Genomic DNA, 27070 nt, shown 5'->3' with positions numbered 1-27070 from the left:
GGGAAAGACACTTCCACCAGCTACTGTCTGTAAAATGAAAACAAAATTAAATTAAAGCTAGATTTTACTTTAATTTGCCTCCTTCTTTTCTGGGGGTAACTTATTTGTTTGTCACGCATTTGTTTTAAAGTATTTACTTGTGGGAAAAGCATTAGAAGACGATGTACAGTGATGTAAAACAGTGAGGGAGTGCAGGGAACCAGCAGAGAACCTGAATGGTCCTTTAAGGCAGAGGAGGCAGAGAGTTCCTTTGTCAGTGTGGGAGAGAGAGAGCAAACAAACAGAGAATTAAAACGCGTCAGTGTACGCCGGCTTGTGTAATTGGCTCTCGGTAAACACGGCACATCTCCGTCTCCGCGGTGTTCGGCGGTGAAGAAGTTCATTTGGCTTTCGTCTCGGGGTTTTTTCCGACCGAGTGGAACCTCTCAGACGGAGATCTTTTCATGTCCGTCTGCTCCCGGACTCTTCAGAGTGAGACGGACCGGAGCCAGAAACACTGCAGCAAACTTCTGCTGATCAGCCGAGAGGAAATGTTTTGTGGACAGAAGGTCTCTGTGAAGAGCGCTGTGAATGTGTGTGTGTGTGTGTGTGTGTGTGTGCATACTGGCATGTGTTCTTGTGTCTATGTGTTTCAGTGTGTGTGTGTATTTATGTGCGGGTGTGTGTATGTTTGCATGTATGCATTTGCATTTCTTGTGTCTGTGTGCATGCTTGTGTGTGTGTGTCCTTAGGTGTGTGTGTGTGTGTGTGTGTGTGTGTGTATGAGTGAGAGTGTGTGTTCAAGTGTGTTCTTGTGTGTGTGTGTGTGTGTGTGTGTACAGTATGTGTGTTTGTGCACGCTTGCATGTGTTCTTATGTCAATGTGTGTGAGTGTGCGTCTGTGTGTCCTTGCGTGAGTGTGTGTGTGTGTCTGTGTGTGTGTGTGTGTGTGTGTGTGTGTGTGTGTGTGTCCAGGTCTGGGTTATGTCCACACACAGGATGTGGAGGCTGAGCGCTGTGCCTGTCTGTCTGTGTGTGTGTGTGTGTGTGTGTGTGTCGCCCACCGCTGCTCAGTGCCAGCGTCTCATTCCTTCATGGAGCCATCAGCCTCCACCCATCCATCAAACCTGGCAACCTGAATCTCTGACAGTTTTCCACCCAGTTTCCCAACAAGTCCTGCTGTCCAGACTGGGGACAGACCGACACATCAGGCCGATATTGACCTTTTTTGTCAGCGTCGTCCACTGCGGATACAATATACCTAAAGATTCATCTGTACATCTGCATTATTCTGCTGCTGTCCACATTTTTGAGTGTGAAAACGTATCCAAATGGCACACTATCAAAATGTGTCCAGTACAATGTATATTTCTGTAGTAACTGAAAAACAAAAATAATACACCTATTTATAATTCATAACTAACACTAAAAGCATGATGGGTACAGCTTGTTCATTGTTGTCCGATGAAGGAACCCTCATATTACTTGATATTTTGTGGGAGGAAAACATTCAAAAACAGCTGAGAGTTTGTGTGAAAGCGATGTTGCTTCGCCAATATTGTTTTTCTTTTAAATACCAGATATCGGCCAGATATCGGTTCCTCCCTGACCACAACTACATAAAAACAGTCTGTAAAACCTGCAATGAAATTTTTGTTTCTTTGCACACTTTATGTATTTGTTTGATTGTTCAATAATGTTTCTTGTAAATCAATTCTTCATTTAAAGGCAGAAATGTATCTCAGAGTTTCCCTACTATTGAATAAGTGTGATGGGTCAACCTGCCTTAAAGAGCTGCTGACAATAAACTAATTTTGTTAGCATTGGTTTCAGTGGAGAGTTTTAGTGTCCCATGATGGACTAAATGCTGTTTCAGAGGCTTTTCCACCCTGACAAGAAGAAAATCCTGGGAGAAACATGGAGTACTTGCATTATTTGGCATGAAAATGGTCAAATTTAAAGATACTGAATATGGGCACAAAATAACCTCATATCAGTCGGACCTTAGTCCAAACTGTCAGACAGACAGACAGACAGACAGACAGACAGACAGTCAGACTGACAGACTGACAGACACACAGACAGACAGACAGACAGACAGACAGACAGACAGACAGACAGACACACAGACAGACAGACAGACAGACAGACAGACAGACAGTCAGACTGACAGACAGGTAGGCGGACGAGATGCACACTGACACACAGCAGTGATGAAGAGTCAAACGAGAGGAGGCAGAGAGACAGACAGACAGACAGACAGACAGACAGAGAGGCTGGGAGGGAGACAGGAAGAGAGAGCGAGGGTGGGATGTGGCCAGACAGCGGACTGAAACGCCAGCGGTCAAACCGACATCGTATTCATCACGCTGACATCGGATTTGGCGCGGGGAAGTGAAAGAGGAGTCCGCAGATAGATCCAGCAGAGCAGAGCGGAGCGGAGCGGGGCGCCTGCTGGGAACCGAGAAAACAGATACCTGAACTGTGTCTTCCTGCAGGAGGAGGAGGAGGAGGAGGAGGAAGAGGAGGAGGAGGGAGAGGGGGAAGAGGAGGAGGAGGAAGAGGAGGATGTGGGTTGGGGTCTTCCTCCCTCGCTGCCTGGCGGATCTCCTGCTGTTCACACGGAGGGGGGGGACTGTTTGTTTAAGTGGCTCCGCATGGCAACCGCTTGTGAGTGGCTGCTGTGAAAGCCTCCGCTGGCTCAGCAAACACCGGCTGACACTCTCCTTACCCCCCCCCCACCCCCCCCTCCACCCTCCACCCTCCTCCACCCCCCCTCCACCTACACCCACCCACCTCTCCCTCATGTCCCCCTTCACTGTAAACCTGGTGTGAGATGTCAGATGCAGGACTCTCTTCCTTCTTCCTTCTTCCCTCCCTTCGTGTCATTTGTCATTTCTTTCTCCTACAACTCAGTGACATTCTGACATAATATAATGATATTGAGAGCACTGATGACAGGCTGAAGCGTTCGCACTTCACTTATCACTTTTTACACCATGTCACATTAAAAGTCCCTTTTTTTTTACACTATCTCAGCTTCTTAAAGGAGAATACCGGTGTCATTTAGGGTTTTATCCTTTATGTTTATGTCTAGTTTTCATTTCCCCCAATCATTTTGCAATGCATGCTGTATGTAATTAGATTTTTTAACATTTACGGTGTCAAACCTAGCTTGAAATGAACAAAGACGCCCTAAATAAAAAGACATGGATGTGACAATAAAGTGTTTCTGAGGGATTATTTCCTGGAGGAGACTGGCAGCGCTGAGATGAAAACACTCAACTCAGCATAATGAAATAAGGAGAAAACAGAAAAGTTTGACCAAACCAAATGAAGACTTCATGTTTTCTGTGATGGATTCTCTCGCTCCAACTTCTGTGGAAGATGTTTTTTATACTGGACAAGAATGAATGGCAGCAAACTTCTGAAGAGAGGAAAACGAGCGCTGATATCTCCAACTATGCTGACTGTGTGCAGACAAACCAGGAAGAATATAGAGATGATTTGCACAACACCTGTCTTATCCTTTAAATCTCCCTCTATCCCAGTAACTTAGGTGCCTTCCTCCCGCTTCCTTCCTTCCCTCGCATCTCAATCAGTGACTTTCAAAACATTAAATCTTCTCTCCCCTCTTCCTCTTTCAGACATGGATGAGTGTGAGAACGACTACAACGGCGGCTGCGTCCACGAATGCATCAACATACCAGGAAACTACAGATGCACCTGCTACGACGGCTTCATGCTGGCACACGACGGACACAACTGTCTGGGTACCGACTCTCTTTCTTCCTCTGTGTGTGTGTGTGTGTGTGTGTGTGTGTGTGTTTAACAGGGTTCCCACACTCACTTGGACATCAAGTTCAAAGACTTTCAAGGTAAAAAATTGTCATAGAGGCCTCATTTTATTTACTCCTGATCTAGTCAAGTCAAGAAATCCTGGTGAAATTAATAATTTTAATTCAAACTGCTGTTATCAACACAAAGGAGAGAGAAAGCTGAGGCATATTAGTGAATTTGGATGCTGTATTTTAATTAAAAAATCCAGTATTTTCAAGGCTATCCATTCATTTTCCAAAACTTTTAAGGCCTTGCCGAAATCCACAAACTTTCAAGGATTTTCCAGGACTGTGAGAAGCCTGTTTTAAGTGTGTTTGTGTGTATCTGAGTGTGTCTGTTTATCTGTTTATCTAAGTACGTGTGTATCTGTCCTTGCTTGTGCATTAGTGAGTGTGCTTCTGTGTGTGTGAGTGCGTGGGTGTATGCATGTGTGTGTGTGTGTGTGTGTGTGCGTGTCCTTGCATGAGTGTGTGTGTGCATCTGTCTAAGTATGTGATCGTGCGTTGATGTGTGTCTAAGTGAGTGTGTGTAAGAGTGTGTGTTTCTCTCTCTCTGTCTCTTCCCCCTCCCCTCTCTCTCGCTCTCTCTCTCTCTCGCTCTCTCTCCCCCTCTGTCTCTCTTTCTCTTCCTCCCCCTCTCTCTCTCTCTCTCCCCGCCTCTGTCTCTCTTTCTCTTCCTCCCCCTCTCTCTCTCTCTCTCTCTCGCTCTCTCTCTCTCTCTCTCTATCCCTCTGTCTCTCTTTCTCTTCCTCCCCCTCTGTCTCTCTCGCTCTCTCTCTCTCTCTCTTTCTCTTCCTCCCCCTCTCTCTCTCTCGCTCTCTCTCTCTCTCTCCCTCTGTCTCTCTCTCTCTCCCTCTCTCTCTCTCTCCCTCTGTCTCTCTTTCTCTTCCTCCCTCTCTCTCTCTCTCTCCCCCTCTGTCTCTTTTTCTCTTCCTCCCTCTCTCTCTCTCTCTCTCTCTCTCTCTCTCCCCCTGTCTCTCTTTCTCTTCCTACCTCTCTCTCTCTCTCTCTTTCTCTTCCTCCCCCTCTCTCTCTCTCTTGCTCTCTCTCTCTCTTTCTCTTCCTCCCCCCCTCTCTCTCCCTGTCTCTCTTTCTCTTCCTCCCCACCTCTCTCTCTCTCTCGCTCTCTCTATCTCCCCCTCTGTCTCTCTTTCTCTTCCTCCCCCCCCTCTCCCTGTCTCTCTTTCTCTTCCTCCCCCTCTCTCTCGCTCTCTCTCTCTCTCTCCCTCCCCCTCTGTCCCTTTCTCTTCCTCCCCCCCTCTCTCTCTTTCTCTCGCTCTCTCTCTCTCTCTCCCCCCTCTGTCTCTCTTTCTCTCTTTCTCTTCCTCCTTTCTCTCTCCCCCCCCCTCTCTCCCCCTCTCTCTCTCTCTCTCTCCCCCTCCCCCCCCCCCTCTCTCTCTCTCTCTCTCTCTCTCCCCCTCTTCCTCTCTCTCTCTCTCTCTTTCTCTTCCTCCCCCTCTCTCTCCCTCTCTCTCTCTCTCTCTGTGTCTGTTAAGCCTGTCTGGCTCGGCTCTCTGTTCTCTGGAGAGTCACTCTGTCATCGGTTGGAGGGCTTCCATCCTCTCTGCAGTTTGTGTCGGTGTGCTTCTTGTGGGAGGTTGCAGATTCCTCTCCCAGCGATATCGCCTGCAGGTCGCTGGCCGGCCGGCCGCCGCTCTCTGCTTTATTACCCGCGGCCCCGGCCCATTTAGCCCCAGCGCTGCGCTATTGACTCAGCGTCAGCCAGACAAATGTTTTTCTGCTCTGCGCAACACGCAGCCTCATCCCCCTCGGTCCCCAGCCGCCGACCGACGAGAGCAAAATGATAATAAAAAAATCTGTCATGTTGGATGCCCCGTGTAACCCGAACGTCTTTGGTGAGAAATGTTTTGGCGCTTGTAAGTATTGTAGCTCATTCTCCGACCCTTTGGAGAGATTGAGTGGGAGCAGCAGCAGCGCAGAGTCAGTTTCAGGCAGTTGATTTTTGAGTTGTCCAGTGATTTTATTTTGTTTCCAGACCTATCAAGCTTATTTTGTGATCTGCACTGGCAGATAATCTTGCTGGTTTCTAAAAAATTCACTTGATACATGCCAATATGACTTCTTTCAAGAAATCATCATAAAACAGTGAAGAAAACAAGAAACTTTCTCCAAGACAATTTCACTTTCACCAAGTAAATGTCCTGAAACAAGTTACATTATCAGTCAAATTTGTTGAAACCGGTAAAATTATCTGCCAGTGCAGTGAGATGATTTCACAAAAATCATCCTAAAATAAGCTTGATAAGTCTGGAGACAAGATAAAATAACTTAAAGAATAAGGCTGGTGTTTTTTTAATGCATTGCTTACCGTCAACAAATCCTATGAAAATAACAAAATCAGTCTCATCCATGTAGCCGGTGCCCAATGAAGCCTCATGTCCCAGCAGCCATAGAACTCCATTGTATTAAAAAAAACTATTAAAAACACATCAAAGAGCCATGCCGTTGCTCTGGGCAACATATTTCATCATCGCGATGCACCGGGCCGGCCGACTTTTTCCTCAAACAACTTAATAAGGCGGCTGTAAACACTTTGCGATCTCAGGAAAGTAGTTCCGTAGCACCGAAAATAGTCCCCGGCGTAATGAAGAATTTGTTCCCATTTGAATTTGATTTGGTAATAACTACAACAGCCTGACTTTTCGTGGTAACAGTTAGCGATTTTTAAAATGTAAACTATGTCTTTGTGAGCTGTATTTCAAGGTTTTTAGCTTACAATTGGAGCCAATGACTTCCGGGTTGACGGCTAAAAACGATACGTGGGAAGTCAGAAAATAATCAGTAATCAGTAGTCAGCCTTATCCTTTAACAAGTCTGTCAGTTTTTGCAGTGTAGAAATGATCAAAGATGTTTAATGAAGAACTTGTTCAGTTTTAATTTAGTTTGAGTGGGTAAATTTAAAGTTATTCCTTTTTTAAAAATTCACCCTTTTTTCCAGGCAGTTTCAGACAAACTCCAGTGAACGCATCACAGCTGGACTTGATCCTGATTGGCTCTCCTCACTAAGTTTGCAGCATTTGACCTGGAAAGCCTCCACTCAGCAGGTTTACCTCATTTGAATTAGAGGAGCTGCTGCTGTCAGCCAATCAGGATCCAGTATTGTGATGACTTAGCCTTCAAATTCCTTCAATAAATACACTTTTAACTAAACTACATGTATTTGCAAAACATCATGAAGAGCCTTATTCTTATCCTGATCCATAAGAGATTTGAAAACAAAATCATAAAAACTGAATCATATGGCACCTTTAAATGATCTTCAGGTTGACTTTTCACTTCTCCCTTCAGTCATGTAAAGAAAGATGAATCCTAAGTGTGTTGCGTCAATATAACAATGGAATTTAATTTTCCATCACCCACTCACATCACATTAATGATGAGTTACATTTTACATTCAAAACATTTAGCTCTGATCCACTTAGAATGAGTGCAATGGAAGAATCAGCTGCAAGATCATCATCATAATAACAACCAATAGTAAACCAAGAGTGCAAAGGTCACAGTGATGATGCCCTGATAATATTCCTGTGTGAGAAGAGCTAGAGAGGAAAGAAAACAGCTAAGGAGAACGGTAGAAGGCGAGGAGTGGAGTAGAAGAGATATTTTGGAGGAGATTGGGGAGTCATGAGAGAAATTTACAGCACAGATTCAGTTAGCAGCTACAGACGACTACAGACAGCGTCTCATTTTTCATTTCAGCAGTATACTTACAGGTTTTCAGTGTTACTGCAGGCCGTCATATCAACATCTATTCAGCGTCTAAATGTTTGCTGGGAAACCTTAACTGAAATCTCCTCTGCTTACTCGTCCCGTTGCCCTAAAACATGACATTCAAATACCAGCCAACCAGTTTTGTTTCATTTGGCGATCAATATTTATGTTACTGGTAAATGTCATGAGGGAAAGTTATTAACTTCAAAATGAACAATCAACAAAGGAATAAATGTTTGCTGCGACTTTTTGCTTTTCGCTCTTTTGTTTTTTTGCTGCATAAATTATGAATATAAACAGATTAGTCATCTGTGCGCCAAACATTTATAGGATTTTTTTCCCCCTGCATTGAACCGGCACTTCACAGACTTATTTCTTGAAAATGAATAACTTTTATTGAACAACAAGGAGTTTACAGCATGCCAGTTTTCTGTTTGTGTTGTTTGGTGTCAGTGGAAATGTGTCTGATAGTGTTTTGAGTTGTTTATTTCCTCGGCTGGCTGTTTATTGGCTCTGAGTGTCTGCAGCTGTGTGCTGGTTGGTTAGCTTGGTGTGTCGCACTTTGTGTTGTGGTTATTTACCGCACCGCCTCAGTCATGTGACGGGTGTCATCACCTGACTGCAGCGGGGAGAGACGCTTTATTGGACGGCGCCTTAACGAGCCGCCGCTCGTTAAAACCCGGGATCAAACGAGGCAGTAAAGTGTGAAATCAGACGAGTGTGAAGGGAATCAAAACCAGTGAAGTCGACGCTTCGCTTTCTTTCTCTCCTTCTTTGTTTCTTCCTTTTTTTCCTTTTTTTCCCTCCTCCTGTCTTTCTTCCCTCTGTTGTTCCTTGTTTGTTTGTTTGTTGGTTGGTTTCTTTCCTTCTCTTTCCCTCCTTCTTTATTTTCTTATTTCCTTCTTTCTTTTGGCTTTCTTTGTTTGTTTCTTTCGTCCTTCTATCTTTCCTTTGTTCTTTCGTCCTTTGCTGCTTTCTTTCCTTCTGTCTTTTGTTCCTTCCTTCCCTTCCTCGTTCTTTTCCTCATTTCTTTCTTTCTTTCCTTCCTTCCCTCCTTCTTTCCCTCCTTCCTTCCTTTCTCTCCTTCATTCCAAGACAGCTTTCCTTCCTTCCTTATTGCTTTCCTTGTTTCTTTCTTTCCTTCCTTCGTCTTTCTTTCCTTCCTTCCTTCCTTCCTTCTTTCCTTCTATCCTTTGTCCCTTCTTTACTTTTTTATTTCCTTCCTTCCTTCTTTCCTTCCTTTCTTTGTTTCTTTATTTCTCTTTTTTCTTTCTGTTTCATCCTTTCCTTACCTCTGTGTTTCCCTCTTTCACTCCTTTCTTTCCTTTTTCCTTCCTTCCTCCCCTCCCTCTCTCCCTCCCTCCCTCCCTCTCTCTCTCTCTCTCTCTCTCTCTCTTGCTCTCTTTATTGAGTGTGTAATGTTGAGCTGGATGTGCTCCAGGCTGTTCTTCTTCTTCTCTCTATTTGACGTCTTTATAGTGGAACGTCTCAGATACAACAGACTGATGAAGGAGCAGAGGGCCGACGCTGTCTCACTGCTTCTTGTCTCTCTCTCTCTCTCTCTCTCTCTCTCTCTCTCTGTCTCTCTCTCTCTCTCACTCTCTCTCTGTCTCTATTTCTGTCTTTGTATTTTCCTCTCTCCCTCCATCTCTCTCCTTTTCTCCATGTCTGCCTCTCTCTCTGTTTCTATCTTTTTCTCAATTCAATTCAACTCAGTGATTGACCTCTCAGATGAAAAAGACCTGATGGGTGGTTTTCGGGTGCTGGATCTCAGTCTGGAGTTAAACCTCTGACTGACTGACAGACTGACAGGCAGAGTGTTTCTCTTGAAAGCTTTCAGACACATGTCAAACTTACGATGCGGTTGGTTGGTTTAACTTTAACTCGCCTGGCACAGCAGCAACCCCCGAAAGTGAACACAGCTAAACTGAGGGCTTCTCAAGTTTTCTCTTAAATTGTTTAGCATGTTTTCTCTGCTAGATATTAGATAATGTGTTTTTATGCAGTCTAGTGTATGGAAGCCCATTGAGGACATACAGTATATTCATACATTTTATTTAAGCAGTTTTCCCATGAGTTCATTTTCTGTGTTGTCTTGAGATATCGAGTTATGTCATTAACTCGAGATAACACATTTTGTTTTCCCAAGATAATGATAACATGATCTCTATCTACATTATCTGTAATAGCAGACATAATGCTATTTCAGCCTGTGCTAGGCCTTGATTAAAAAGAAATGATGCGGTGATCGATATACTCCTGTACATTTCTACACAGAATGATTGCATGTTTCCTGAAATCATTTTAAGAGCAAATTTTCTTATTATCTTGTGAAAATCTATTTTATAATCTCGGGAAAACAAAATATGTCTCAAGATAATGACCTAAATAACTTGAGAAAACAAAGAAAATTAACTCCTCAATGGGCTTCTGTACTAGTTTACAGTATGTACCAATAAGGGAGCTTATTGGAGCAAGTGGCAAGGTGTCACTAAGTCAAATTTGCAGCCCCCTTCTACTCAAGGACATGGATTTATTATAGGATTAATGTGATAATAATAGGGATGCACCGATACTGATACTAAAATGGAATATCGGTATCGGAGATTTTACCCAAGACTAAAATCTGATACCGAAAGCCATGAGTAACATGTAAGAAATAAAAGCAAACTGTCTTGATTTTATGCATTTGTGGCACATAGAAGCCTGTATTTCTCAAACAGTGGGAAAACAAGGATTTTATCTCAATAATTTTGTCCATTGACCCCAAACTAAGGAAGTAAGCCTGCACTGTTCAGTAAAAGTAATGGATCGGATCGGTACTCAGTATGAGCCGATACTTAAACTTTCATACTCGTAATCATTGAAAAAGTGGCATCGGTGCATCCCTAGATAATAATATACAAGAATAGACCATAGATTGAGGAATGGCGGTCCTCTGTATTGGATGAAGTTTACATCATAAGTGTTGTTGGTCTTGTGGTCTTTTGTGTGTTGTGTTTATAGATTTATATTTTCATCACCGCTACAGTTTGTGTTTAGATCTTAGGGAGGATCTGGACTGAGATCCAGCTATTCTAGAAAAGAGTTTGTTTACGTATCTGAAAGATTTTGAACTCACCACATGTATTTACTTTTTGATAACGGACATTTCACCCTGGTTCTGAATGTTTTAACACGTTACGTTGCTGTATGTGTATGTATATTTGTATATATTGCTACAAAGAGTATTGTAATACTTTCATCTGCTTCACAAATGATGTTTGTAAAGTTGTGGTAAACCCAGGCGTCAACTACTTCTGGAAACATTTACTTGAAAGTACAAAGAAGTTTTGGAAAACGGTCACACCGCCTAAACCGACCAGTTGTTGACTTTGTTCGGTTTTGGTATTCGCAAAGTGATTTTCTCGTTTTTGATCATTTATTTTGCTCAGTTCATGTTGGCTTCTTTGTTTTTGTATCTTGTTGAATTTTGTTCTCTTGTTTCTCGCAAGGCTCGCATTTCCAAATGCTGCACGTTCATTTTGGACAAAGTTCGCTTCCTGAAATCCATCAAGTCAGTATTTAAAAAAAAAAAAAAAACAGATGGTACCATCCTCAGAACACACAACCGCTTTGTAATCAAAGGTGTTGAGATGACTCATAACTTTAATAATAGCCCCGTAATGTGGCTTCCTCTCCTGCCAGCAATACGTCACTTTATTCCAAATGAGGGTTTTGGAATTAAATCCTTGAATTTCACATCGACCTTTGAAAAAACCTCATAAAAATAAGTAAAATAAAGGAGTGCTGCTGGCGGGGGGAAGGCGGCGAACAAAGGATGAGGTTGTATTTCAGGTATGATGCGCGTTACGTAGGAATCCGTCTATATTTAGCCCACTTTGAGAAGATATACGACGCGGCGGGTTGAGTAATGCGTTCCTGCGTCTTGACTCATGGATGCCGTAGCGTCAGCAGCCCCTCTGATGCTTTATGTTTACTGTCATCGCTGACTGTGGGGGTAAATAGCGGCCCGTGATGCATGGTAACCGTATAAACACAACTGCTAGGGAGTGACATGCAGGCCTATTGTCAGACCACAGTTTAGGCTGAGCTCTCCCAACCTTCGTCTTCGCGCTCCCCGTCAACAAGGACCTCAGTGTTTGTTATAATGTCTCACTCTCAAGTGTCTCATTCAGCAGGAGATTTACTGTATGGAGGAGGACACACGCTACACCACACACACACACACACACACACAGACTCTCCCTCTCCCTCTCTGCCTCTCTTGTCCCGTTTACATGCATACACGCAATTAGCATCGGCGGGCTGTGTACATTCACAGACAGAGCGCGCCCCGGCTCTTGTATGACGGCTTGTCATAACACGGTGCGTCAGCGCTGCGGCTCGAGTCAGCTGGGAAGCGGTTCAGAGACGCTGCAAATTGAAATCGTATGTCTCCCGCGACCCGCTAACTGCAACGGCTCTCCGCTTTCTGACTCATTAATCAGAGCTGTGAGTGTGAAGTCAGGCGCTGATAGTAGTTTTAGTTGTGCGAGACTGCGTGGGTGACAGCTTCTTCTGCCGCTATCAAAGATTTTATCCTCGAGACCCTGAAGTGCATTCTGGGTGAACTGTAGCCTCCAGGTCGCCGTCACAGCGTAACAACTCCATTTTGAAAACAACATTTTTGCTGACCAGCGTGTTTGTTTTCCCTCTGAAATGAAATTCACGCTCAATTTATGTCTTATTTTTCTCACATTCTTCCCGGCCGCCCCGTGCAAAACAATAAAGGCTTGGTGGCTTTTAACAGGCCTAAAGAATGATATCCAGAAACCTCAGGACCTTGTGGTGCTTTCAAAGGGGCATGGGATGAAAAACTACACTTTGGAAAATTGCAGAGGAGTAAAAAACAAAACAAAAAAAACAAAAAAAGCCGCTAGTCTGCGTGAGCGCAGGAAGTCGCTCCGTCGTCTCCCAGATGCGTTGTGTCAACAAGTTAGGGCACTAATTGGTTTAAGATTGCCTAATTGTCCTCTGATTAAAGAGCAGTCCCGTTCAGTTCCTCTCCTCCTTTTGATTTTGAACTCTTTATTTATTTTGTTTTGCCGTGGACACAGCTGGGCCCAATGTGTCGATCTCCCCGGTGCCCGACATGAGCGTCTGGCGCGCTCGCGTGAGTTTATTTTCCTTCCGACGCGTCCTTTTCATTCCGAGGCGAGATCTGAGAGGTGCCTCCGCCGCGGGGAGCCGGGGGGCCCGCAGCTGAGTCACACAGCGCCGAGGGCCGACCACGCCACATGTGACGGAGGAGGGGGGGGGGGGCGGGATAGTAGAGGGGGGAGAGAAGAGCGGATGAGCCTATAGCTTGACAAGCTCGCATGAAAGGGTTAAATCCACACATGCACTTTTCTTTATTTTTACTGTTTTCCACATTTTACAATAATAGTAAAGACATCAAAATTATGAAATAACACAAATGGAATTATGCAGCGACCAAAAAAAGTGTTAAACAAATCAAAACGTATATTTTCATCTTTTCTTCTTCTTTCATCTTATATTTTAGATTCTTTAAAGTAGCCGCCCTTTGCCTTGATGGAAAGACAAAGGCTTTTGGAAAGAAATTCAACAACTTCACAGTTTATATTTGTCTATATTTGTCAAATTTCAAGCATTTAAGCAGAAGCCTTTAGTTCAAAATGGCTTTAAGAGAATGAGAAACACAGAACATTCAATCAGGTGTGTCCAGACTTTTCACTGGTAGTGTGTTTCAATCCAAAATGAGACGGAAAAATTCGCACCTACTCTTAGAAAAATGGTTCATTACAAACCGCAGTATTATAAACAAAATCCTTTGTACGGCACCGTCCCCAGTCAGAAACATCTTTGTTTTTTTTTTACTTATTTTTATGGATTTTTCAGAGGTTGGTATGAACACAGACGATGATGCATTTAATTTTCAGGCTGGAGGGGAGAGAGAGAGAGAGCGAGAGAGAGAGAGAGAGAGAGAGAGAGAGAGAGAGACTAAAGCACATTATGAGTTACTGCTGAAATTATGAATCATCTCAAGACCTCTGCTTACAAAACAGTTATGTTTTTGAGGATAGGATCACCTGTGTTTTTGAAATATTACCTGGAGGAATTTCAGGTAGCAAAATCCGTTGTGTAATGAAACCACTTCACTTGTTTGCCTCTTCACTCTTAGGTTTTTCCTCTCCCCCCCCCCCTTCACCCACATCTCTCTCTCCCATTCCTCTCGTCACCTCCCTCGCTCTGCCTCCTTCCTCCTTCCAGCCTCCCCCCCACCCTCCACCCCCCCACCCCCCCACCCCCCACCCCCTCTTATGTGTCAAGCACATCCTCGTTGTGTCTAAACAAAAGTTTACGCAAGTTTACACAAGCACAATCAAACAAAACAGAGAGGCTCCGGTCGAAACTTGCAAAATGGCCCCGTTTGCCTGTGTTTATGAAGAAATGTTGGCAGAGATCAATTGAAGTTGGAGATGGCTGCTCTTTCTTTTCTCTCTCTCTCTCTCTCTCTCTCTCTCTCTCTCTCTCTCTCTCCCCTCCAGCCTGAAAATTAAATGCATCAGTCAAATTGATGACTACGGGAAAAAAAACAGCACAGAGTTCAGCGAGGACACCGTTGTAGATCAGCGCTAAAATGAAGTATGCTTGTAAATGAACTGGAGATTAGGGACACTGTATGAATCAAGAGGCAGAAAGATGAACAAGGTACAGTTTGACTGGAGGCTCTGTAAGCCGGATTCATGTTCAAAATGAGGCGAAACGACACGTCTGGAAAGTCAGGAACTTTATGGAAAAATAATTTGGTTGAAACCTGCACAAAAAAGTTTATGAAAGTATAGAAAAATATTCTTGTACTGTCCCGATATACAGATAAATACATATTTTCTGTTGTTTTAGACCCCTGTCATCTTGCATATCGTCACTGTCAGGTGAAAATCTTGTAACTCCAATTTTGGTAATTTTTATGTGTTAACTTAAATTGAAGTAATACATGTTCCTCTATTGGTTGAGAAAATTCTACAACCCTTGGGTTTAAGAAAGCATTTCAAAACCATTTCATAAACTCAAAAATGCCTGGTGGTCAAGCTCAAAACAAGGCTGTTCGTCATTCGTAGTTCCTGAAAAATTAACATTTTGGATATACAAAATTTTTACCCGACAAGCGTTTTTTTTTTTTTTTTACTGCAGAATAATCTTGGATATGGCATTGTTAGCAGGGACAGGACGAATATCTGCGTAAATCGGATTGAACATCAAAATCTTCAAATCAAATCAAGAAATGAAGGTCTGGAAAAAGTGCAAAAGGCATTTTGAAACTGAAACGGTGTAGAAACCCTGAGTTACGTAGACGCGCCTCCATCCAGGACTGTCTGAATGCAGAGGAACTGGAACCACTGGCTGCATTACAGTGGGATTTCTTGTTTCTTATTGGGGGGATTTGGATAGCTGAGATTACCCACAGCGCCACCGAAGTACGAGAGTTTCCAGGCGCGTGGTCTTCAAGAAGAAAACACCAACCAGGCACAAGACCTGAATGAGTGTGTTGGTGTTCACTGAAGCGGCGGTAGCGGGTGTTACAGAGGCAGAAGAGATGCGACAGACTCTTACCAGCTGTATCCCAGAAGCCCCTGCGGCACAGAGAGAGAGAGAGAGAGAGAAAGAGAGCTGAAGCTACAGTATCCGTTCATCTCTGCAGTGTCTTTATGTGTTTTTATGGCCTCCTTCCCTCTTAAATGAACTCAGTCTATGGGTTTGTAATGGGAGGAGCGGCAGCGCTGGCGCCTGTTTTGTTCCTCGTTTTTTTTAAGGTCCCTTTGGAGCCGATCTTCCTTTCTCCTTAAATCTACGTGCGGGACGCTTTAGTAAACAGCCGGAGAGGAGGAGCACTGCAAAAAAATCTCCATCTTAACAAGTCATTTAGTCTATTATTGAGTCCTAAAATCGTAATTTTCTTAAAATAAGTGAAAAAATCTGCAACAATTTACAATGCAAATCAACTTGTTTCAAGAATTTTGTAGAATCAAGTGTCACTTTCTTGATAGTAGTGCAGTGATTTTGCCTTGTTCTGACTTGTTTCAAGATACTGACACTCATTTCTAGAAAATTCATGAAAGAAGTGAAGCTGCACTGGAAACAAGTGGAGTTATCTCTCCTCACTGGCAGGATTCTTCTCTTGGTTTAAGGAAAATAAGATTTGAAGGCTGAATATGAGACTAAATGACTCGTTAAGATGGACTTTTTTTTGCAGTGAGGAGGAAAAAGTGGAGGAGAAAAGATGAGGGAAGAACAAAATAATGGTATTTTCTGTATGACTGGCTCTCTGACGAGGATGAAACAGATGAAAAAGGAGGCTCAGTGGAAATAGAGCATAGATTAAATAAACCACGCACAGCATAAAGACCGCTCTTTTCCTCCTCCTCCTCCTCCTCCTCCTCCTCCTCCTCCTCCTCCTCCTTTCTCCCGCCTGGGTTAACATGATAGTAAAGCGTTCCCTCTCTCTCCACACGCTGTTAACAAGGCTCTTAAAGGCGCTGTCCTCTCCGCGGGGGTTTAACGAGCCCGCCGCCACCTTCTAAAAGTAGAGAAATATGACGCCAGGTAAAGCCCCGACTGAAAAGCCCACTGTAACTCCTATAGGGAGAAATGTCAGGAACTCAGAGAGTCCAGGGAGATGGAGAGAGAGAGAGAGAGAGAGGGATAGAGAGAGAGAGAGAGAGATTTTTCCCTTCACATGTGACTCAGATCTGATGTTTTCTAATCAAAAAGCTGCATGGAGTCACATTAATATTAATTCTGGACCACATGTGGATGTGTGGTATAGATCCTGAAGCATGCGACCTACATGTGACTTGTATTTGAATGCACAAATCAGAATTTGTCATGACAGTGTTGCCATGACAGCGAGTAAATCTTACATCATTCAACTGTCATCATTTTGCCGCTGGGTTGGCAAGGAGGACAACGGGACACAACAATGGGAAGAAAGACTTGATGTTGACTTGATTGGTATTTTGGGGAGATGCCTCAGTTCAGTCTATTGATTTAATGATCGATTATTATGATATTTTTGACTTTTCACATTGTCACGGTTGCCGTCTGAATCTGGTTATAATCTGGTATTTTGATGAATTTGTAGAGGAAGGTTTTGAGTGCATTTTTGGCATAAATTTCAAGTTTTGCTTTGCTAAATCAGGAAGTGATAAATTGTAAAATCTTGACGTCAGACTGTAACTGCATCCGGGGCGCTCGTGATTTCAGCAGATTTCATTATCCTGTGCGAATGCGTCTCACGAAGCATCAGAAGTCATTAATTATATGAGGTTCCCACATGATACTAGTCCCATGCAAATAAGGCTGTAGAGACAGAGAGACAGCTGCAGACAGACAGACAGACAGACAGACAGACAGACAGAAGACAGACAGACAGACAGGGGGTGGAGGGGTGGAGGGGTGGAGGGGTGGAGGGGTGGAAGAGGAGGGTAATACAGCAGATAGACTGTGTGCCTCTCTGTCGTCAGGCGGCTGTGAGAGAGTCGCCCAGTAATCCCGGCCTCAGCACCAGTGTGTGTGGCTTTTTAGAGGAGAGCCGGTGCTAACTCCCGGTAAAGCCTCGCCATTAGGACAGTCCCGACCGCTCACTCCCCCCCGAAATATGAACTGTGTGTCAGACAGGCCGACTGATGACTATGAAAATTATATTTACTTTTTTTTGGACAAGGTTTTATCGTTGTGCAGGTGCTGATAAGACGGCAACTGGTATTGGTTTTGCTAATGCAATTGTACAAATGTGATAATGTGATAATGATAAATTGGTTTATCCAGTTTATATCATGGTACTGATGCAGATAATCATGTTTCTGATTATCAGTAATTATGTTCTGTGCATTTATTGTTTTGTGTTTTGTTTTTGTGAAATGACAATAGGGGGATCAATAAATCTTATCTAATGCATGTCGTTTGATGTCATGTGATCTCATCTCATCTCATGGTTTTGTGATAGGCCCTAATAGTGATTTTGGGCAGCCTGTGGTGTGTGTGTGTGTGTGTGTGTGTGTGTGTGCGTATGACTTAAGTCACTTTCAGGGACACACACCAGACTTACGACCAGTTGATTGGGGACGGCTTGTGCAATTGGGGACAAAAGCCGTGTTCCCAATTGGTAAAAAGCTGATTTTTGGGTCAGTGGTTAAGGTTAAGGTTAGGTTAGGGTTAGGCAAGTAGTGGTTATGGTTATGGTTAGGGTAAGTCTCCAGGAAATGAATGTAAGTCTATGTAAATACGTCAAAAGTGACTTAAGTAAGACGTGTGTGTGTGTGTGTGTGTGTGTGTGTGTGTGTGTGTGTGTGTGTGTGTCACCCAGTTGAAAGTAAACCAGGGATTGGAGCTAATTTGAGGCTTGGTTCACACTTCCTGTGTGGCTAGACGTGTCGTCAGTCCACCTTGGCATTCACGCTCCTCATGACGACCGCGCCTGAAAACTCTTTTGAAACACTTTTGTGGCGCTGTGGGAAAAAAATCATTTCTTTCTCCATCCGAGCAAAAAAAAAAAAAAAATATGAACAGGAGAGACGGCCTTCAGTAGTTCCGGTTTCTCTTTGTCCAGCCAATCCTGGACGCTGCTGCACTGTCCGCGTTTCTTCAAATTTCCGCAATGATGTCATTTTGCAAAATCATGCATCTGTTTCTGCATTAAGCATGAAGCAGCTTTGAGGCCTGTGTTGGGGCGGCTGGAGTCAGTGTTTAGTCACTGAGGCTGGGTGAGGTTACTGTAGGTGGGTGGTTAGGTGAGACAGACTGATGCTGGGAAGCCTTCGTCAAACCTGGGAGGACTGACGAGAAACTGAGAAAGAAGGAGTGTGAGAGAGAGAGAGAGGGGAGTGAGACTTTTCCTCCTCTTATTTACTCCCCCTCGTTCTAATCACTAGAGGAAACAGCGACTGGTGTCCTCTGTTAATTCGCGGTGGCTTTGAATGGAGCCAATTAATTTCTGAGCAGGATAAAACTTTTCATGCCTTATTTGATGTCCAAACTCTGCCTTTTTAGGTATGTAGTTTTAGGTCTCAATTGGTGCAGGTACAGGAAGTGGTAGGAAACCTGCACGTTAGAAAAAGACAAGGATGGAAGGTTTCTTATTTCTTATACAAGTCCATTTTATTTGAAAGTGTGAAGTGCAGTGCAGCAAACTTTTTCAGTTCAGGATTGTCGCTCTGAACCAGCTGGTTGGATTGACTCTCTTATCCAGAGCGACCTCCAATGAGTCTAACATTAGAGTAAACCTGAATTCCTACATCACCAACATGACATGGAGGTCAAAGGTCAGAGCCACAGCGCCCTGACAGTATTCCTGTAACCTTTAATGATCATGTAAGAGAGAAATGCTGGGAAAATAAATAAAAAAAAATAAGAGCTAAGGAGAGATGGGATTGTTTTTATTTAGTTCGAACTTTGGAACACTGAACTTACTTTCTTTCTTTCTTTCTTTCTTTTCTTCTCAGCAGTGTGTGTGTGTGTGTGTGTGTGTGTGTGTGTGCGCGCACCGCCTAAAAGGGCAACTTCTAAACACACAAACACATGGGAACAACCTCAGACTAAACACAACACAAAAGTCATCCTGGTCAGGGATGGGGTTAAGACACACACACACACACACACACACACACACACAGACACACACACACACACACACACACACACACACACACACCCATCAGTGTGGCTGTTTTCCACAGTATTTCCACGGCTGTGTTTGATCCCTGTTAAAGTCAGTCAAGGGTGTTATATGTTTCCAGCTCACTTCAGCCCCATCAAAATGCCCCATTGGTAATTTACGGAGCTTTCAGCGGCACAGTGGGGCCCTATAAACACGCTCGTGCACCAGCATGCGCACGTAACACATTCACACTCTCACACGCACCGGGGGCGTTCACGTCGACGGGCCAGCAGTTTGGTTCTGCCACCTACTGAGCCTGTTAGGACACTGTCTGCCCTGTGTGTGTGTGTGTGTTTGTGTGTGTTTTGCCCATGTCTCTGAGTGTGAGCATGTGTGTTGCATGTGTGTATGTGTGTACACGTGTCTGTGAGTGTGTGTATTTGTTTGTGTTTATGTGTGAGTGTGCACGCACCCTTGTGTCTTTGAGTGTGTGTGTGTGTTGCTTGTGTGTGAGTGTGCACGCACCCTTGTGTCTCTGAGTGTGTGTGTGTGTGTTGCTTGAGTGTGCGTGTGTGTGTACGTCTGTGAGACACATACCCGTATCTCTGTGTGTGTCTATGTGTGTGTGTGCGCATGTGCCTGTATGTGTGTGTATGTGCGTGTCTAGCTTGTGTGTGTGCGTTGCTTGTGTGTGTTTTTCTGTATGTGTGTTACTTGTGTTAATGTGTGTGTGTGTGTGTGTGTGTGTGTGTTCACTCGCATCCCTGATGTGTGTATCTGTGTGCATGTGTGTGCGTTGCTTGAGTATGTTTATGTGTGAGTTTATGTGCACTTATATCTCCAAGGGTGTGTATCTGAGTGTGTGTGTTGCCTGTGCATGTATTTGTGTGTGTGTGTGTGTGTGTGTGTGTGTGTCGGCCACATTCCTGCCCCTGGTGTCATCCCCTCTCATCAGGACTTTCCCGGCATATAAACTCACACTGACACATGTTTGTTTATGAAACCTAATGGGCTGCTATTACCTAACGGTGCCATGGCTGACCTCTCTCTCTCTCCCTCTCTCTCTCTCCCTCTCTCTCTCTCTCTCCCTCTCTCTCTCTCCCTCTCTCTCTCTCAGATGTGGACGAGTGTCTGGACAACAACGGCGGATGCCAGCAGGTGTGTGTCAACACCATGGGCAGCTATGAGTGCCAGTGCAAGGACGGCTTCTTCCTCAGCGACAACCAGCATACCTGCATCCACCGCTCCGATGGTGAGTCAGAGAGAGAGAGAGAGAGAGGGAGAGAGAGAGAGAGAGAGAGAGAGAGGATGTAGTCCAAATGATTTTTGCACTTCCAGCTTCTGCATACTGTATTATTCACTTGAGAGGCAGAGGCAGAATATGAAGGGACTTCATTTAAAAACATTTGTGAGTAAATGGGTCAAGGTAGCTAATAACTTACTATGTTTAATATGTTTTAATAGTGAGTCTTACTTTCATGCGGTCATTTTATGAGAAGGACCCTACATTCAGACAGAATGTGAACAAAAGTTTAGAAGTGGCGTGAATGCAAAGTTAATAGTGAATAATGAACTGAGGCGAAGAGGCGATTCAAACAGCGAGGAAGAAAAAGCAGAAAAAGCGAGTGAGAAATTCACCTGACGCAGTGAGACGAAAGCCAATCAGCTTCAAGCAGGACTCTGTAGCCAGGTGCCTGTAAAGTGTTTGCGATCAAACCTCCTCGCATGTCGTCACGCCAGTTTCTGCTTTCCGAGTCAAGCAACCCAAGTCATGCAAGTCAAGCGAGGTGAAATTTTCCCCCTCTGAACGTAGGCTAACTCAACGTTTTTCAGTCTCATTTTGGAATGAATCTCTATTTATTTACACCCTGTCCCGTTCTCCTGCTGTTTCCCTTGTGTGTGACCGACGCGTGACTTGTGACACGTGCGTTTGGCTTCCTTCTGCGATGCCGATTGCATTTTCTTTAATCGTTTAACCCCGGTACCCCGGCATCCCCGGCCCATTACGCCTGTCAGACTTAATTTATGGGCTCAATCTGTGGCGGCGAGCGGCGCTGACGGAGCGGCGATCCCGAGGTGAGGAGGGGTAGCAGAGGGGACATTCTCCTCCCTCCCTCCCTCCACCCACAGAACACACTCATGCCGATGCACTCACACATACATACACTCGATACACACAGATGGACGGTCGCACACACACACACATTCTCTAAACACAATACTCACATGCAAAGCGTCTGTGAATGGGGACAGTGTAGAAGTTCAAAGACAGATGACAGGACAGTCATCTGTCATCGGTGCTGTGGGACAAGGAGACACTGTGGAGGAATGTGGCGAAGACAGAGGGGGAGGAGACAGATCAAATAGAGGAGGAGGAGGAGGAGGAGGAGGAGGGGGCGGAGACAGAGTGACCTCTCCTTCATACTCTCCTCACCTCCTTCCTACGGTGTTTCTGCTATCCTTGTTGAACACTCTGGGTTTGTGTTCGGAGCCAATGTCACGATATTAGAGGGATTTCAGTGTGTACTAGGATAGGAAGACGTGACATGGTCTCAATATTCCAAAATATCTCTTTATTTATTAGTTATAACCACGACGTTTCAGTCTTGACGAAATGTCAGAAGGTCTAGACTTCATAGACCGAAATGTCATGGTTTTATACACTTTTAAAAACTGACAGATTTTTTTCGTGAAATCATCTTACTGCAGATAATTTTACCGGTTTCAACAAATTTGACTTTTTTTTCAGGAGAACGTAACTTGTTTCAGGACATTTACTTGGTAAAAGTGAAATTGTCTTGGAGAAAGTTTCTTGTTTCAAGATTTTCTTCATTGTTTTATGATGATTTCTTGAATCATATTGGCATGTATCATGTGAAATGTATTGAAACCAGCAAGATTATCTGCCAGTGCAGTGAGATAATTTGACTAAAAATATCACAAAATAAGCTTGATAGATCTGGAAACAAGATAAAATCACAACTTGTCATTTTTTGCAGTGTACAGATCTATTTTTGGATATTGAGAGAGTGTCACGCCTTCCTATCCTAGTACACACTGAAATCCCTGTGATATCTTTTATTTATTAGTTATTTATTAGTTAAAACCGTGATGATTCGGTCTATGAAGTCTAGACCTTCTGACGTTCTGTCTAGACTGAAACGTCACGCTTTTAACTAATAAATAGAGATCTATTTTTGGATATTGAGAGAGTCTAGTATGGATTTTCACACTTAAGGTAGCTGCTCTGCTCTTGTTGCCGGAGCGGATCTCCCTCCGCAGGGATTTCACTGCAGGAGCGCTCAGAGAAAGAGCTGAAAGAGACACAGAAATAGAAGCGTGTTTGCTCTCTGGAAACCCCACAAACCAGCATGTGAATATCTGCCTTTCCCTTCTCTCTCTCTTTTTCCTCTCTCATCCCACCCCTCCCTCTCTCTCTCTCTCTCTCCTACTGTATCTGTCTTAACCCTCCTTCTCTCTCTCTCTCTCTCTCTCTCTCTCTCTCTCTCTCTCTCTCTCTCCTCCTTGCCTGTTATATATATATTTTTTTACATCAAAGTCGTTGCTGTGTCAACATGTGTAATTCCTGCTCCTGTCAGAGGGATGTTCGGGGGGTAAACAGGCGGTAAAGTTGCTTGTGGTATTCGTACCCTCCAGTCCTGCAACCCACCCCCCCTTTACCCCCCCCCACCCAAAGGCCCTCAATCGGACGCTTGTCTCCTCTCTCCTCTCCTGGACAGGAATAGCAGCAGCATCCGGGTGTCCCAGTGGACTGTCTATGCACGTTTATTTCCATCTAACACACCCCCCTTCCTCTCTTCTTCCATCATCTCTTTCATTCTCTCTCTTTTTTTTCATCTCTCCTCTCCTCTCCTCTCCTCTCCTCTCCTCTCCTCTCCTCTCCTCCTCTCCTCTCCTCTCCTCCTCTCTTCTTCCCCTCTCTTCTCTCCTCTCCTCTCTCCTCTCCTCTCCTCTCTCCTCTCCTCTCCTCTCCTCTCCTCTCCTCTCCTCTCCTCTCCTCTCCTCTCCTCTCCTCTCCTCTCCTCTCCTTGCCTCCCTCCCTTCCTCCTCTCTCTCAGCGATGACAGGTTTCCACCTCGGACCTGATTATGACCCCTCACACTCCCACACGGCTGTGTATCAAACACACAGACAGTGTATTAGACACACACACACATACACATAATACTGTACAGTATGAAACAGCTCTAGTGCTGTAGCTGTCTCTGACCTTTGACCTGTGGAGGGGGGGGAAAGAGAAAAGACAATTTGTCGTTCGGGGATCAGTAGAGTATCACTCACACACAGCAGCATCCTTTACACCCAGCATTAAAATGCATCTCCGGTGTACACACTGCAATGTGTCTCTCTCCCTCGCCAAAACGCAGATTCTCATGTACATCACTTCCTCTTGTGATATTTACATATTTTAAAATGGACAGTAAACGCCTCGTCCCGTTTGTTCCCCATCCACAAGTATCTTGACAATCCATTTTTGACGGGGGACATTACTTGCGGCCTGTTTGATTTGTCTGTGTAGATTAATTTCAGTCATCCCGGTAGTAAGATGCCCAAGAAAATAGAAGCAAAATCCACTGGAGTCCGGTGGATTTTGTTTCTATTTTTGTGGACGCCTGTTTGATTAGTGTGAATTTCCTGTTTGGATCTACATGTAAAAGTTTATTTCGGTCTTACGTAGCTCCTACATGTGGATTGGAGATGCCCTGAATTTTCACTTTGTTGTTAATGAGGCCAAATGTGTCTCGGACCACATTTACAACCTGGATTTTATGCATTTTTGCGATCTGACTACCTACGAGGCATGCTGATGACAGGTGTACAGTGGGTCTGTACTGTAGGAAACACATGCATTCACTCACACACACACACACACACACACACACACTCTCTAACCCTAGATGAACCTCAGACTCATTCAGTCCCTTCACATCCTGACTCACTCTAACCCAGCCACCTCAGGGTGTCACACTGCTGTGAGTGTGTGAGAGAGTGTGTGATGAGGGAGAGAGAGACGTGTGTGTGTGTGTGTGTGTGTATCTGTCTGTGAGTCCAGGAGGTGAAACACCCCCGACCCACAGACACATTCGAGGCAAATCTTTTCCCGTTTTGGACCACAGCACATTCCTCTCCACCGACCCGCGGAACGCCAAATAGAGCAGAGCTGAACAATTAATATAAAACAAAAATCTAAATCGCAATATGAACTTGAATGGATTTCTGTGCTCCGGGTAATCTTTGGTCCATGAATCAAATATTAGTGAAAACCTTTCATCAGACTCAAACTCAGTAAATCCTGCTAACATCTAACACTCACACACTGACATTTACACACTTTTCTTTACACAATTTTAAAGTTCTAAAAAATTTAGGACAAGAAAAACTTGTGATGATAATATTAATCACAGTTTAAATCGCAATATTCTGGCAAATAATCGCAATGTCAAGATCTATCAGTTCTACTCCAGAGAGGTTTTAAACGTGTTGTGGGTGATGATGTGTGTCCTGGCGAGTGACGCCCGGTCTGCTGAAGAAATTTAAAAAGAAATATAGAGAGAGAGATCTGCTGCTGTTAATCTCACCTTGACGTGCCGCAGTCACCGCTGGAGTCCTGGACTGGAACCAGCTTCTCAAATTATGGTCTGATAGATACAAATGATGTCACGGTCGGTGTGTGTGTGTGTGTGAGTTAGTGTGTGCGTGTGAGAAAGAGAGACAGTTTGTGTTAGATTGTTGCTGTGCATATGGTGAGTGTCAGCTAGCGGCTCATTTCTTTCTCTCTGACACTCGCCCGGGGGATAATAAAGCCTAGCAACAATTGTTTGTTCCATGATGGTGTGTTTCCACTCTGTTGTGCCTCACTGTTCTGTCTGAACCAAAACTTTGGCCCGCTCGGTCCGACCCGGAGTTGGGAAACAGCTCTCCCAAGCAAAACGTTCCTGATCTGTCAGGATCTAGGAGAGCTATTACCACATGAGTCAGGTATGGCTCACAGGCCCAGCGGTCACACGCATGTATAATTGAGCTGCTCGTTTCCATTTTGGGAAATCATGACCTGAAGTTCATCGTTTGGCATCTCTAAAATGTGGAGGATCCGGCCTGTGAAAGTGTTCATTCTGCCAACTGAGCGTTTAGATTAGCTGTTATCCTTAAGAAAGTGTTAAAATTTGTGGTGATTTTGTGCCTTCAATCATGTATTTCAAATGCTGGACGTCTTATTTTGGACTGAAAGTATGAGTGTTTTGTGTGATTTACAGTTGAGATTATTTTCGGTGTAGTATTGGATGTTAAATTGATGCCTCAGACTTGACTACGGCTCCTGGTCTGTAGGTATGATTTATTAATTATGCCTTTTGGACAATATGGCAGCAGACGTCCCGCCCCAAACAGTGAAAACAATACGCTTGTAAATTCTTCTCCCAGCTCAACTCCAAAATTCCTGGCAAATTTAGAGCTGGCAGTAAATTGGGAAGTTTAAACACCATCTCTCGCCGACAGCGTGCCTGGCGCTCCGAGCTGCACAAGAATTAAGAGAGAGTTTGGTCATAGGAGTCTGGACTGGATTTATTTTACCTGCCGCTCCACATATCTGCTGTATAGAGTCTTGCCTTGGAGTCGTGATTGGAGCAGTTGGCACTGTGTACACACCGCACTTTCTGTGAGATCCCAAAAGGACATCAGTGTGTGTGTTTGTGTATGTTTGTGTGCATATGTGCATGTGAGAGAGAGCGGGAGAGGTGCTGTGTCAGACGGGGTGTGTGTGTGTGTGTGTGTGTGTGTGTGTGCGCTAGTGCCCAGGGTCAGAAATTAACAGTGACTCGGGGCAAAAATGTCTGTGAAATTAAAAATGAGGGAGCAAAAGATGTCCTCCAATAAGTAGGAGTACCTCTTTTTGCATTTCACTGTGGTCAAATTGTTTTGTTGAGTTGTCGTATTTTCATCTGTGAATGTGACAACTGTTCCCTCTGGGCCACCATAGGTGATTTGTGGGAGCCTGTGACCGGGCGATTCTTTCCAGTGCATTCTGGGAGAGACAAATTGAGCATTTTTTGATATGAAAACAACCAAGCATGCAACCTGAAGCAGTAGAAAAGTCTCTGATTGCTTATGTGATGATAGATTAGTATGTCAAATAAAACTAATCTTAGTGGTACAGATTAAGTGTTTATTTGCCAATATGCAACGGAAATATACTGTATTATTTCATGGTTCCATAAAATTGCCCTCAAAAGGACCAAAGGGCCCCTAAAAAATGAGATCAAAAGCGCCCTCTGAAAAAAGCATTAATTTCTGCCCCTGGTGTCGACGCGGCGGGACGCCCTCCTCTTCGCGCCTTTCCTCACAGTTTGGAAAGTCATTAGCCGGCTGGAGTCTGGCCGCGCGGCGCCGCGGGTATGAGCCCCGGGCCGGGTGGGAAAACGGTGGCTCTGTGTGATTTACGGGCCGAGCCGGCACAGATGAAAATGGCCTGTCGGCGGCTCCTGAGAGGGCTATATATAATGTTAGGGATTAGACCTAACGGGAGGCGATGGGCTGACGCACATGGTGCTCCAACACACACTGCTGGGGCCATGGAGCAACTGATAATGTAGTAAACGGCCGGATAATGTAATAACTTGTCAAAATGTAATAAAAACGTCTCTCTAATGAGGTTGAAAATGTAATAAAACCTGTTAAAGTAATAATCCGCAACATTTTCATATAAACAAAGGCTCATTTTGCTACTCTATATCACCGATTGATATAGCACAATACAATATTGTATCTAATGTCTATATAACCGGGGATTGCTTCGGTTCTTTACATTCATATTCCATCATGATGATTCATATTATGTAATCAC

The 27070-nt window shown here is 44.2% G+C and overlaps 1 protein-coding gene across 1 annotated transcript in view; it reads left to right on the top strand.

The window, feature by feature from the left end:
- scube1 (signal peptide, CUB domain, EGF-like 1) overlaps positions 1 to 27070 on the top strand; it is a 106694-nt gene that overhangs the window by 13291 nt on the left and 66333 nt on the right. The window contains exons 3-4 of the mRNA XM_071910107.2: positions 3627 to 3752; positions 20327 to 20461. Of these exons, the coding sequence (XP_071766208.1) occupies positions 3627 to 3752; positions 20327 to 20461 (261 nt within the window). The remainder of the gene's footprint in view (positions 1 to 3626; positions 3753 to 20326; positions 20462 to 27070) is intronic.

This window comes from Centroberyx gerrardi, chromosome 24 (genome assembly GCF_048128805.1).
Source record: "Centroberyx gerrardi isolate f3 chromosome 24, fCenGer3.hap1.cur.20231027, whole genome shotgun sequence".
Lineage (NCBI taxonomy): Eukaryota > Metazoa > Chordata > Actinopteri > Beryciformes > Berycidae > Centroberyx > Centroberyx gerrardi.
The sequence above is the reverse complement of the archived record's forward strand: the minus strand, read 5'-3'. Positions and strand labels throughout refer to the sequence as shown.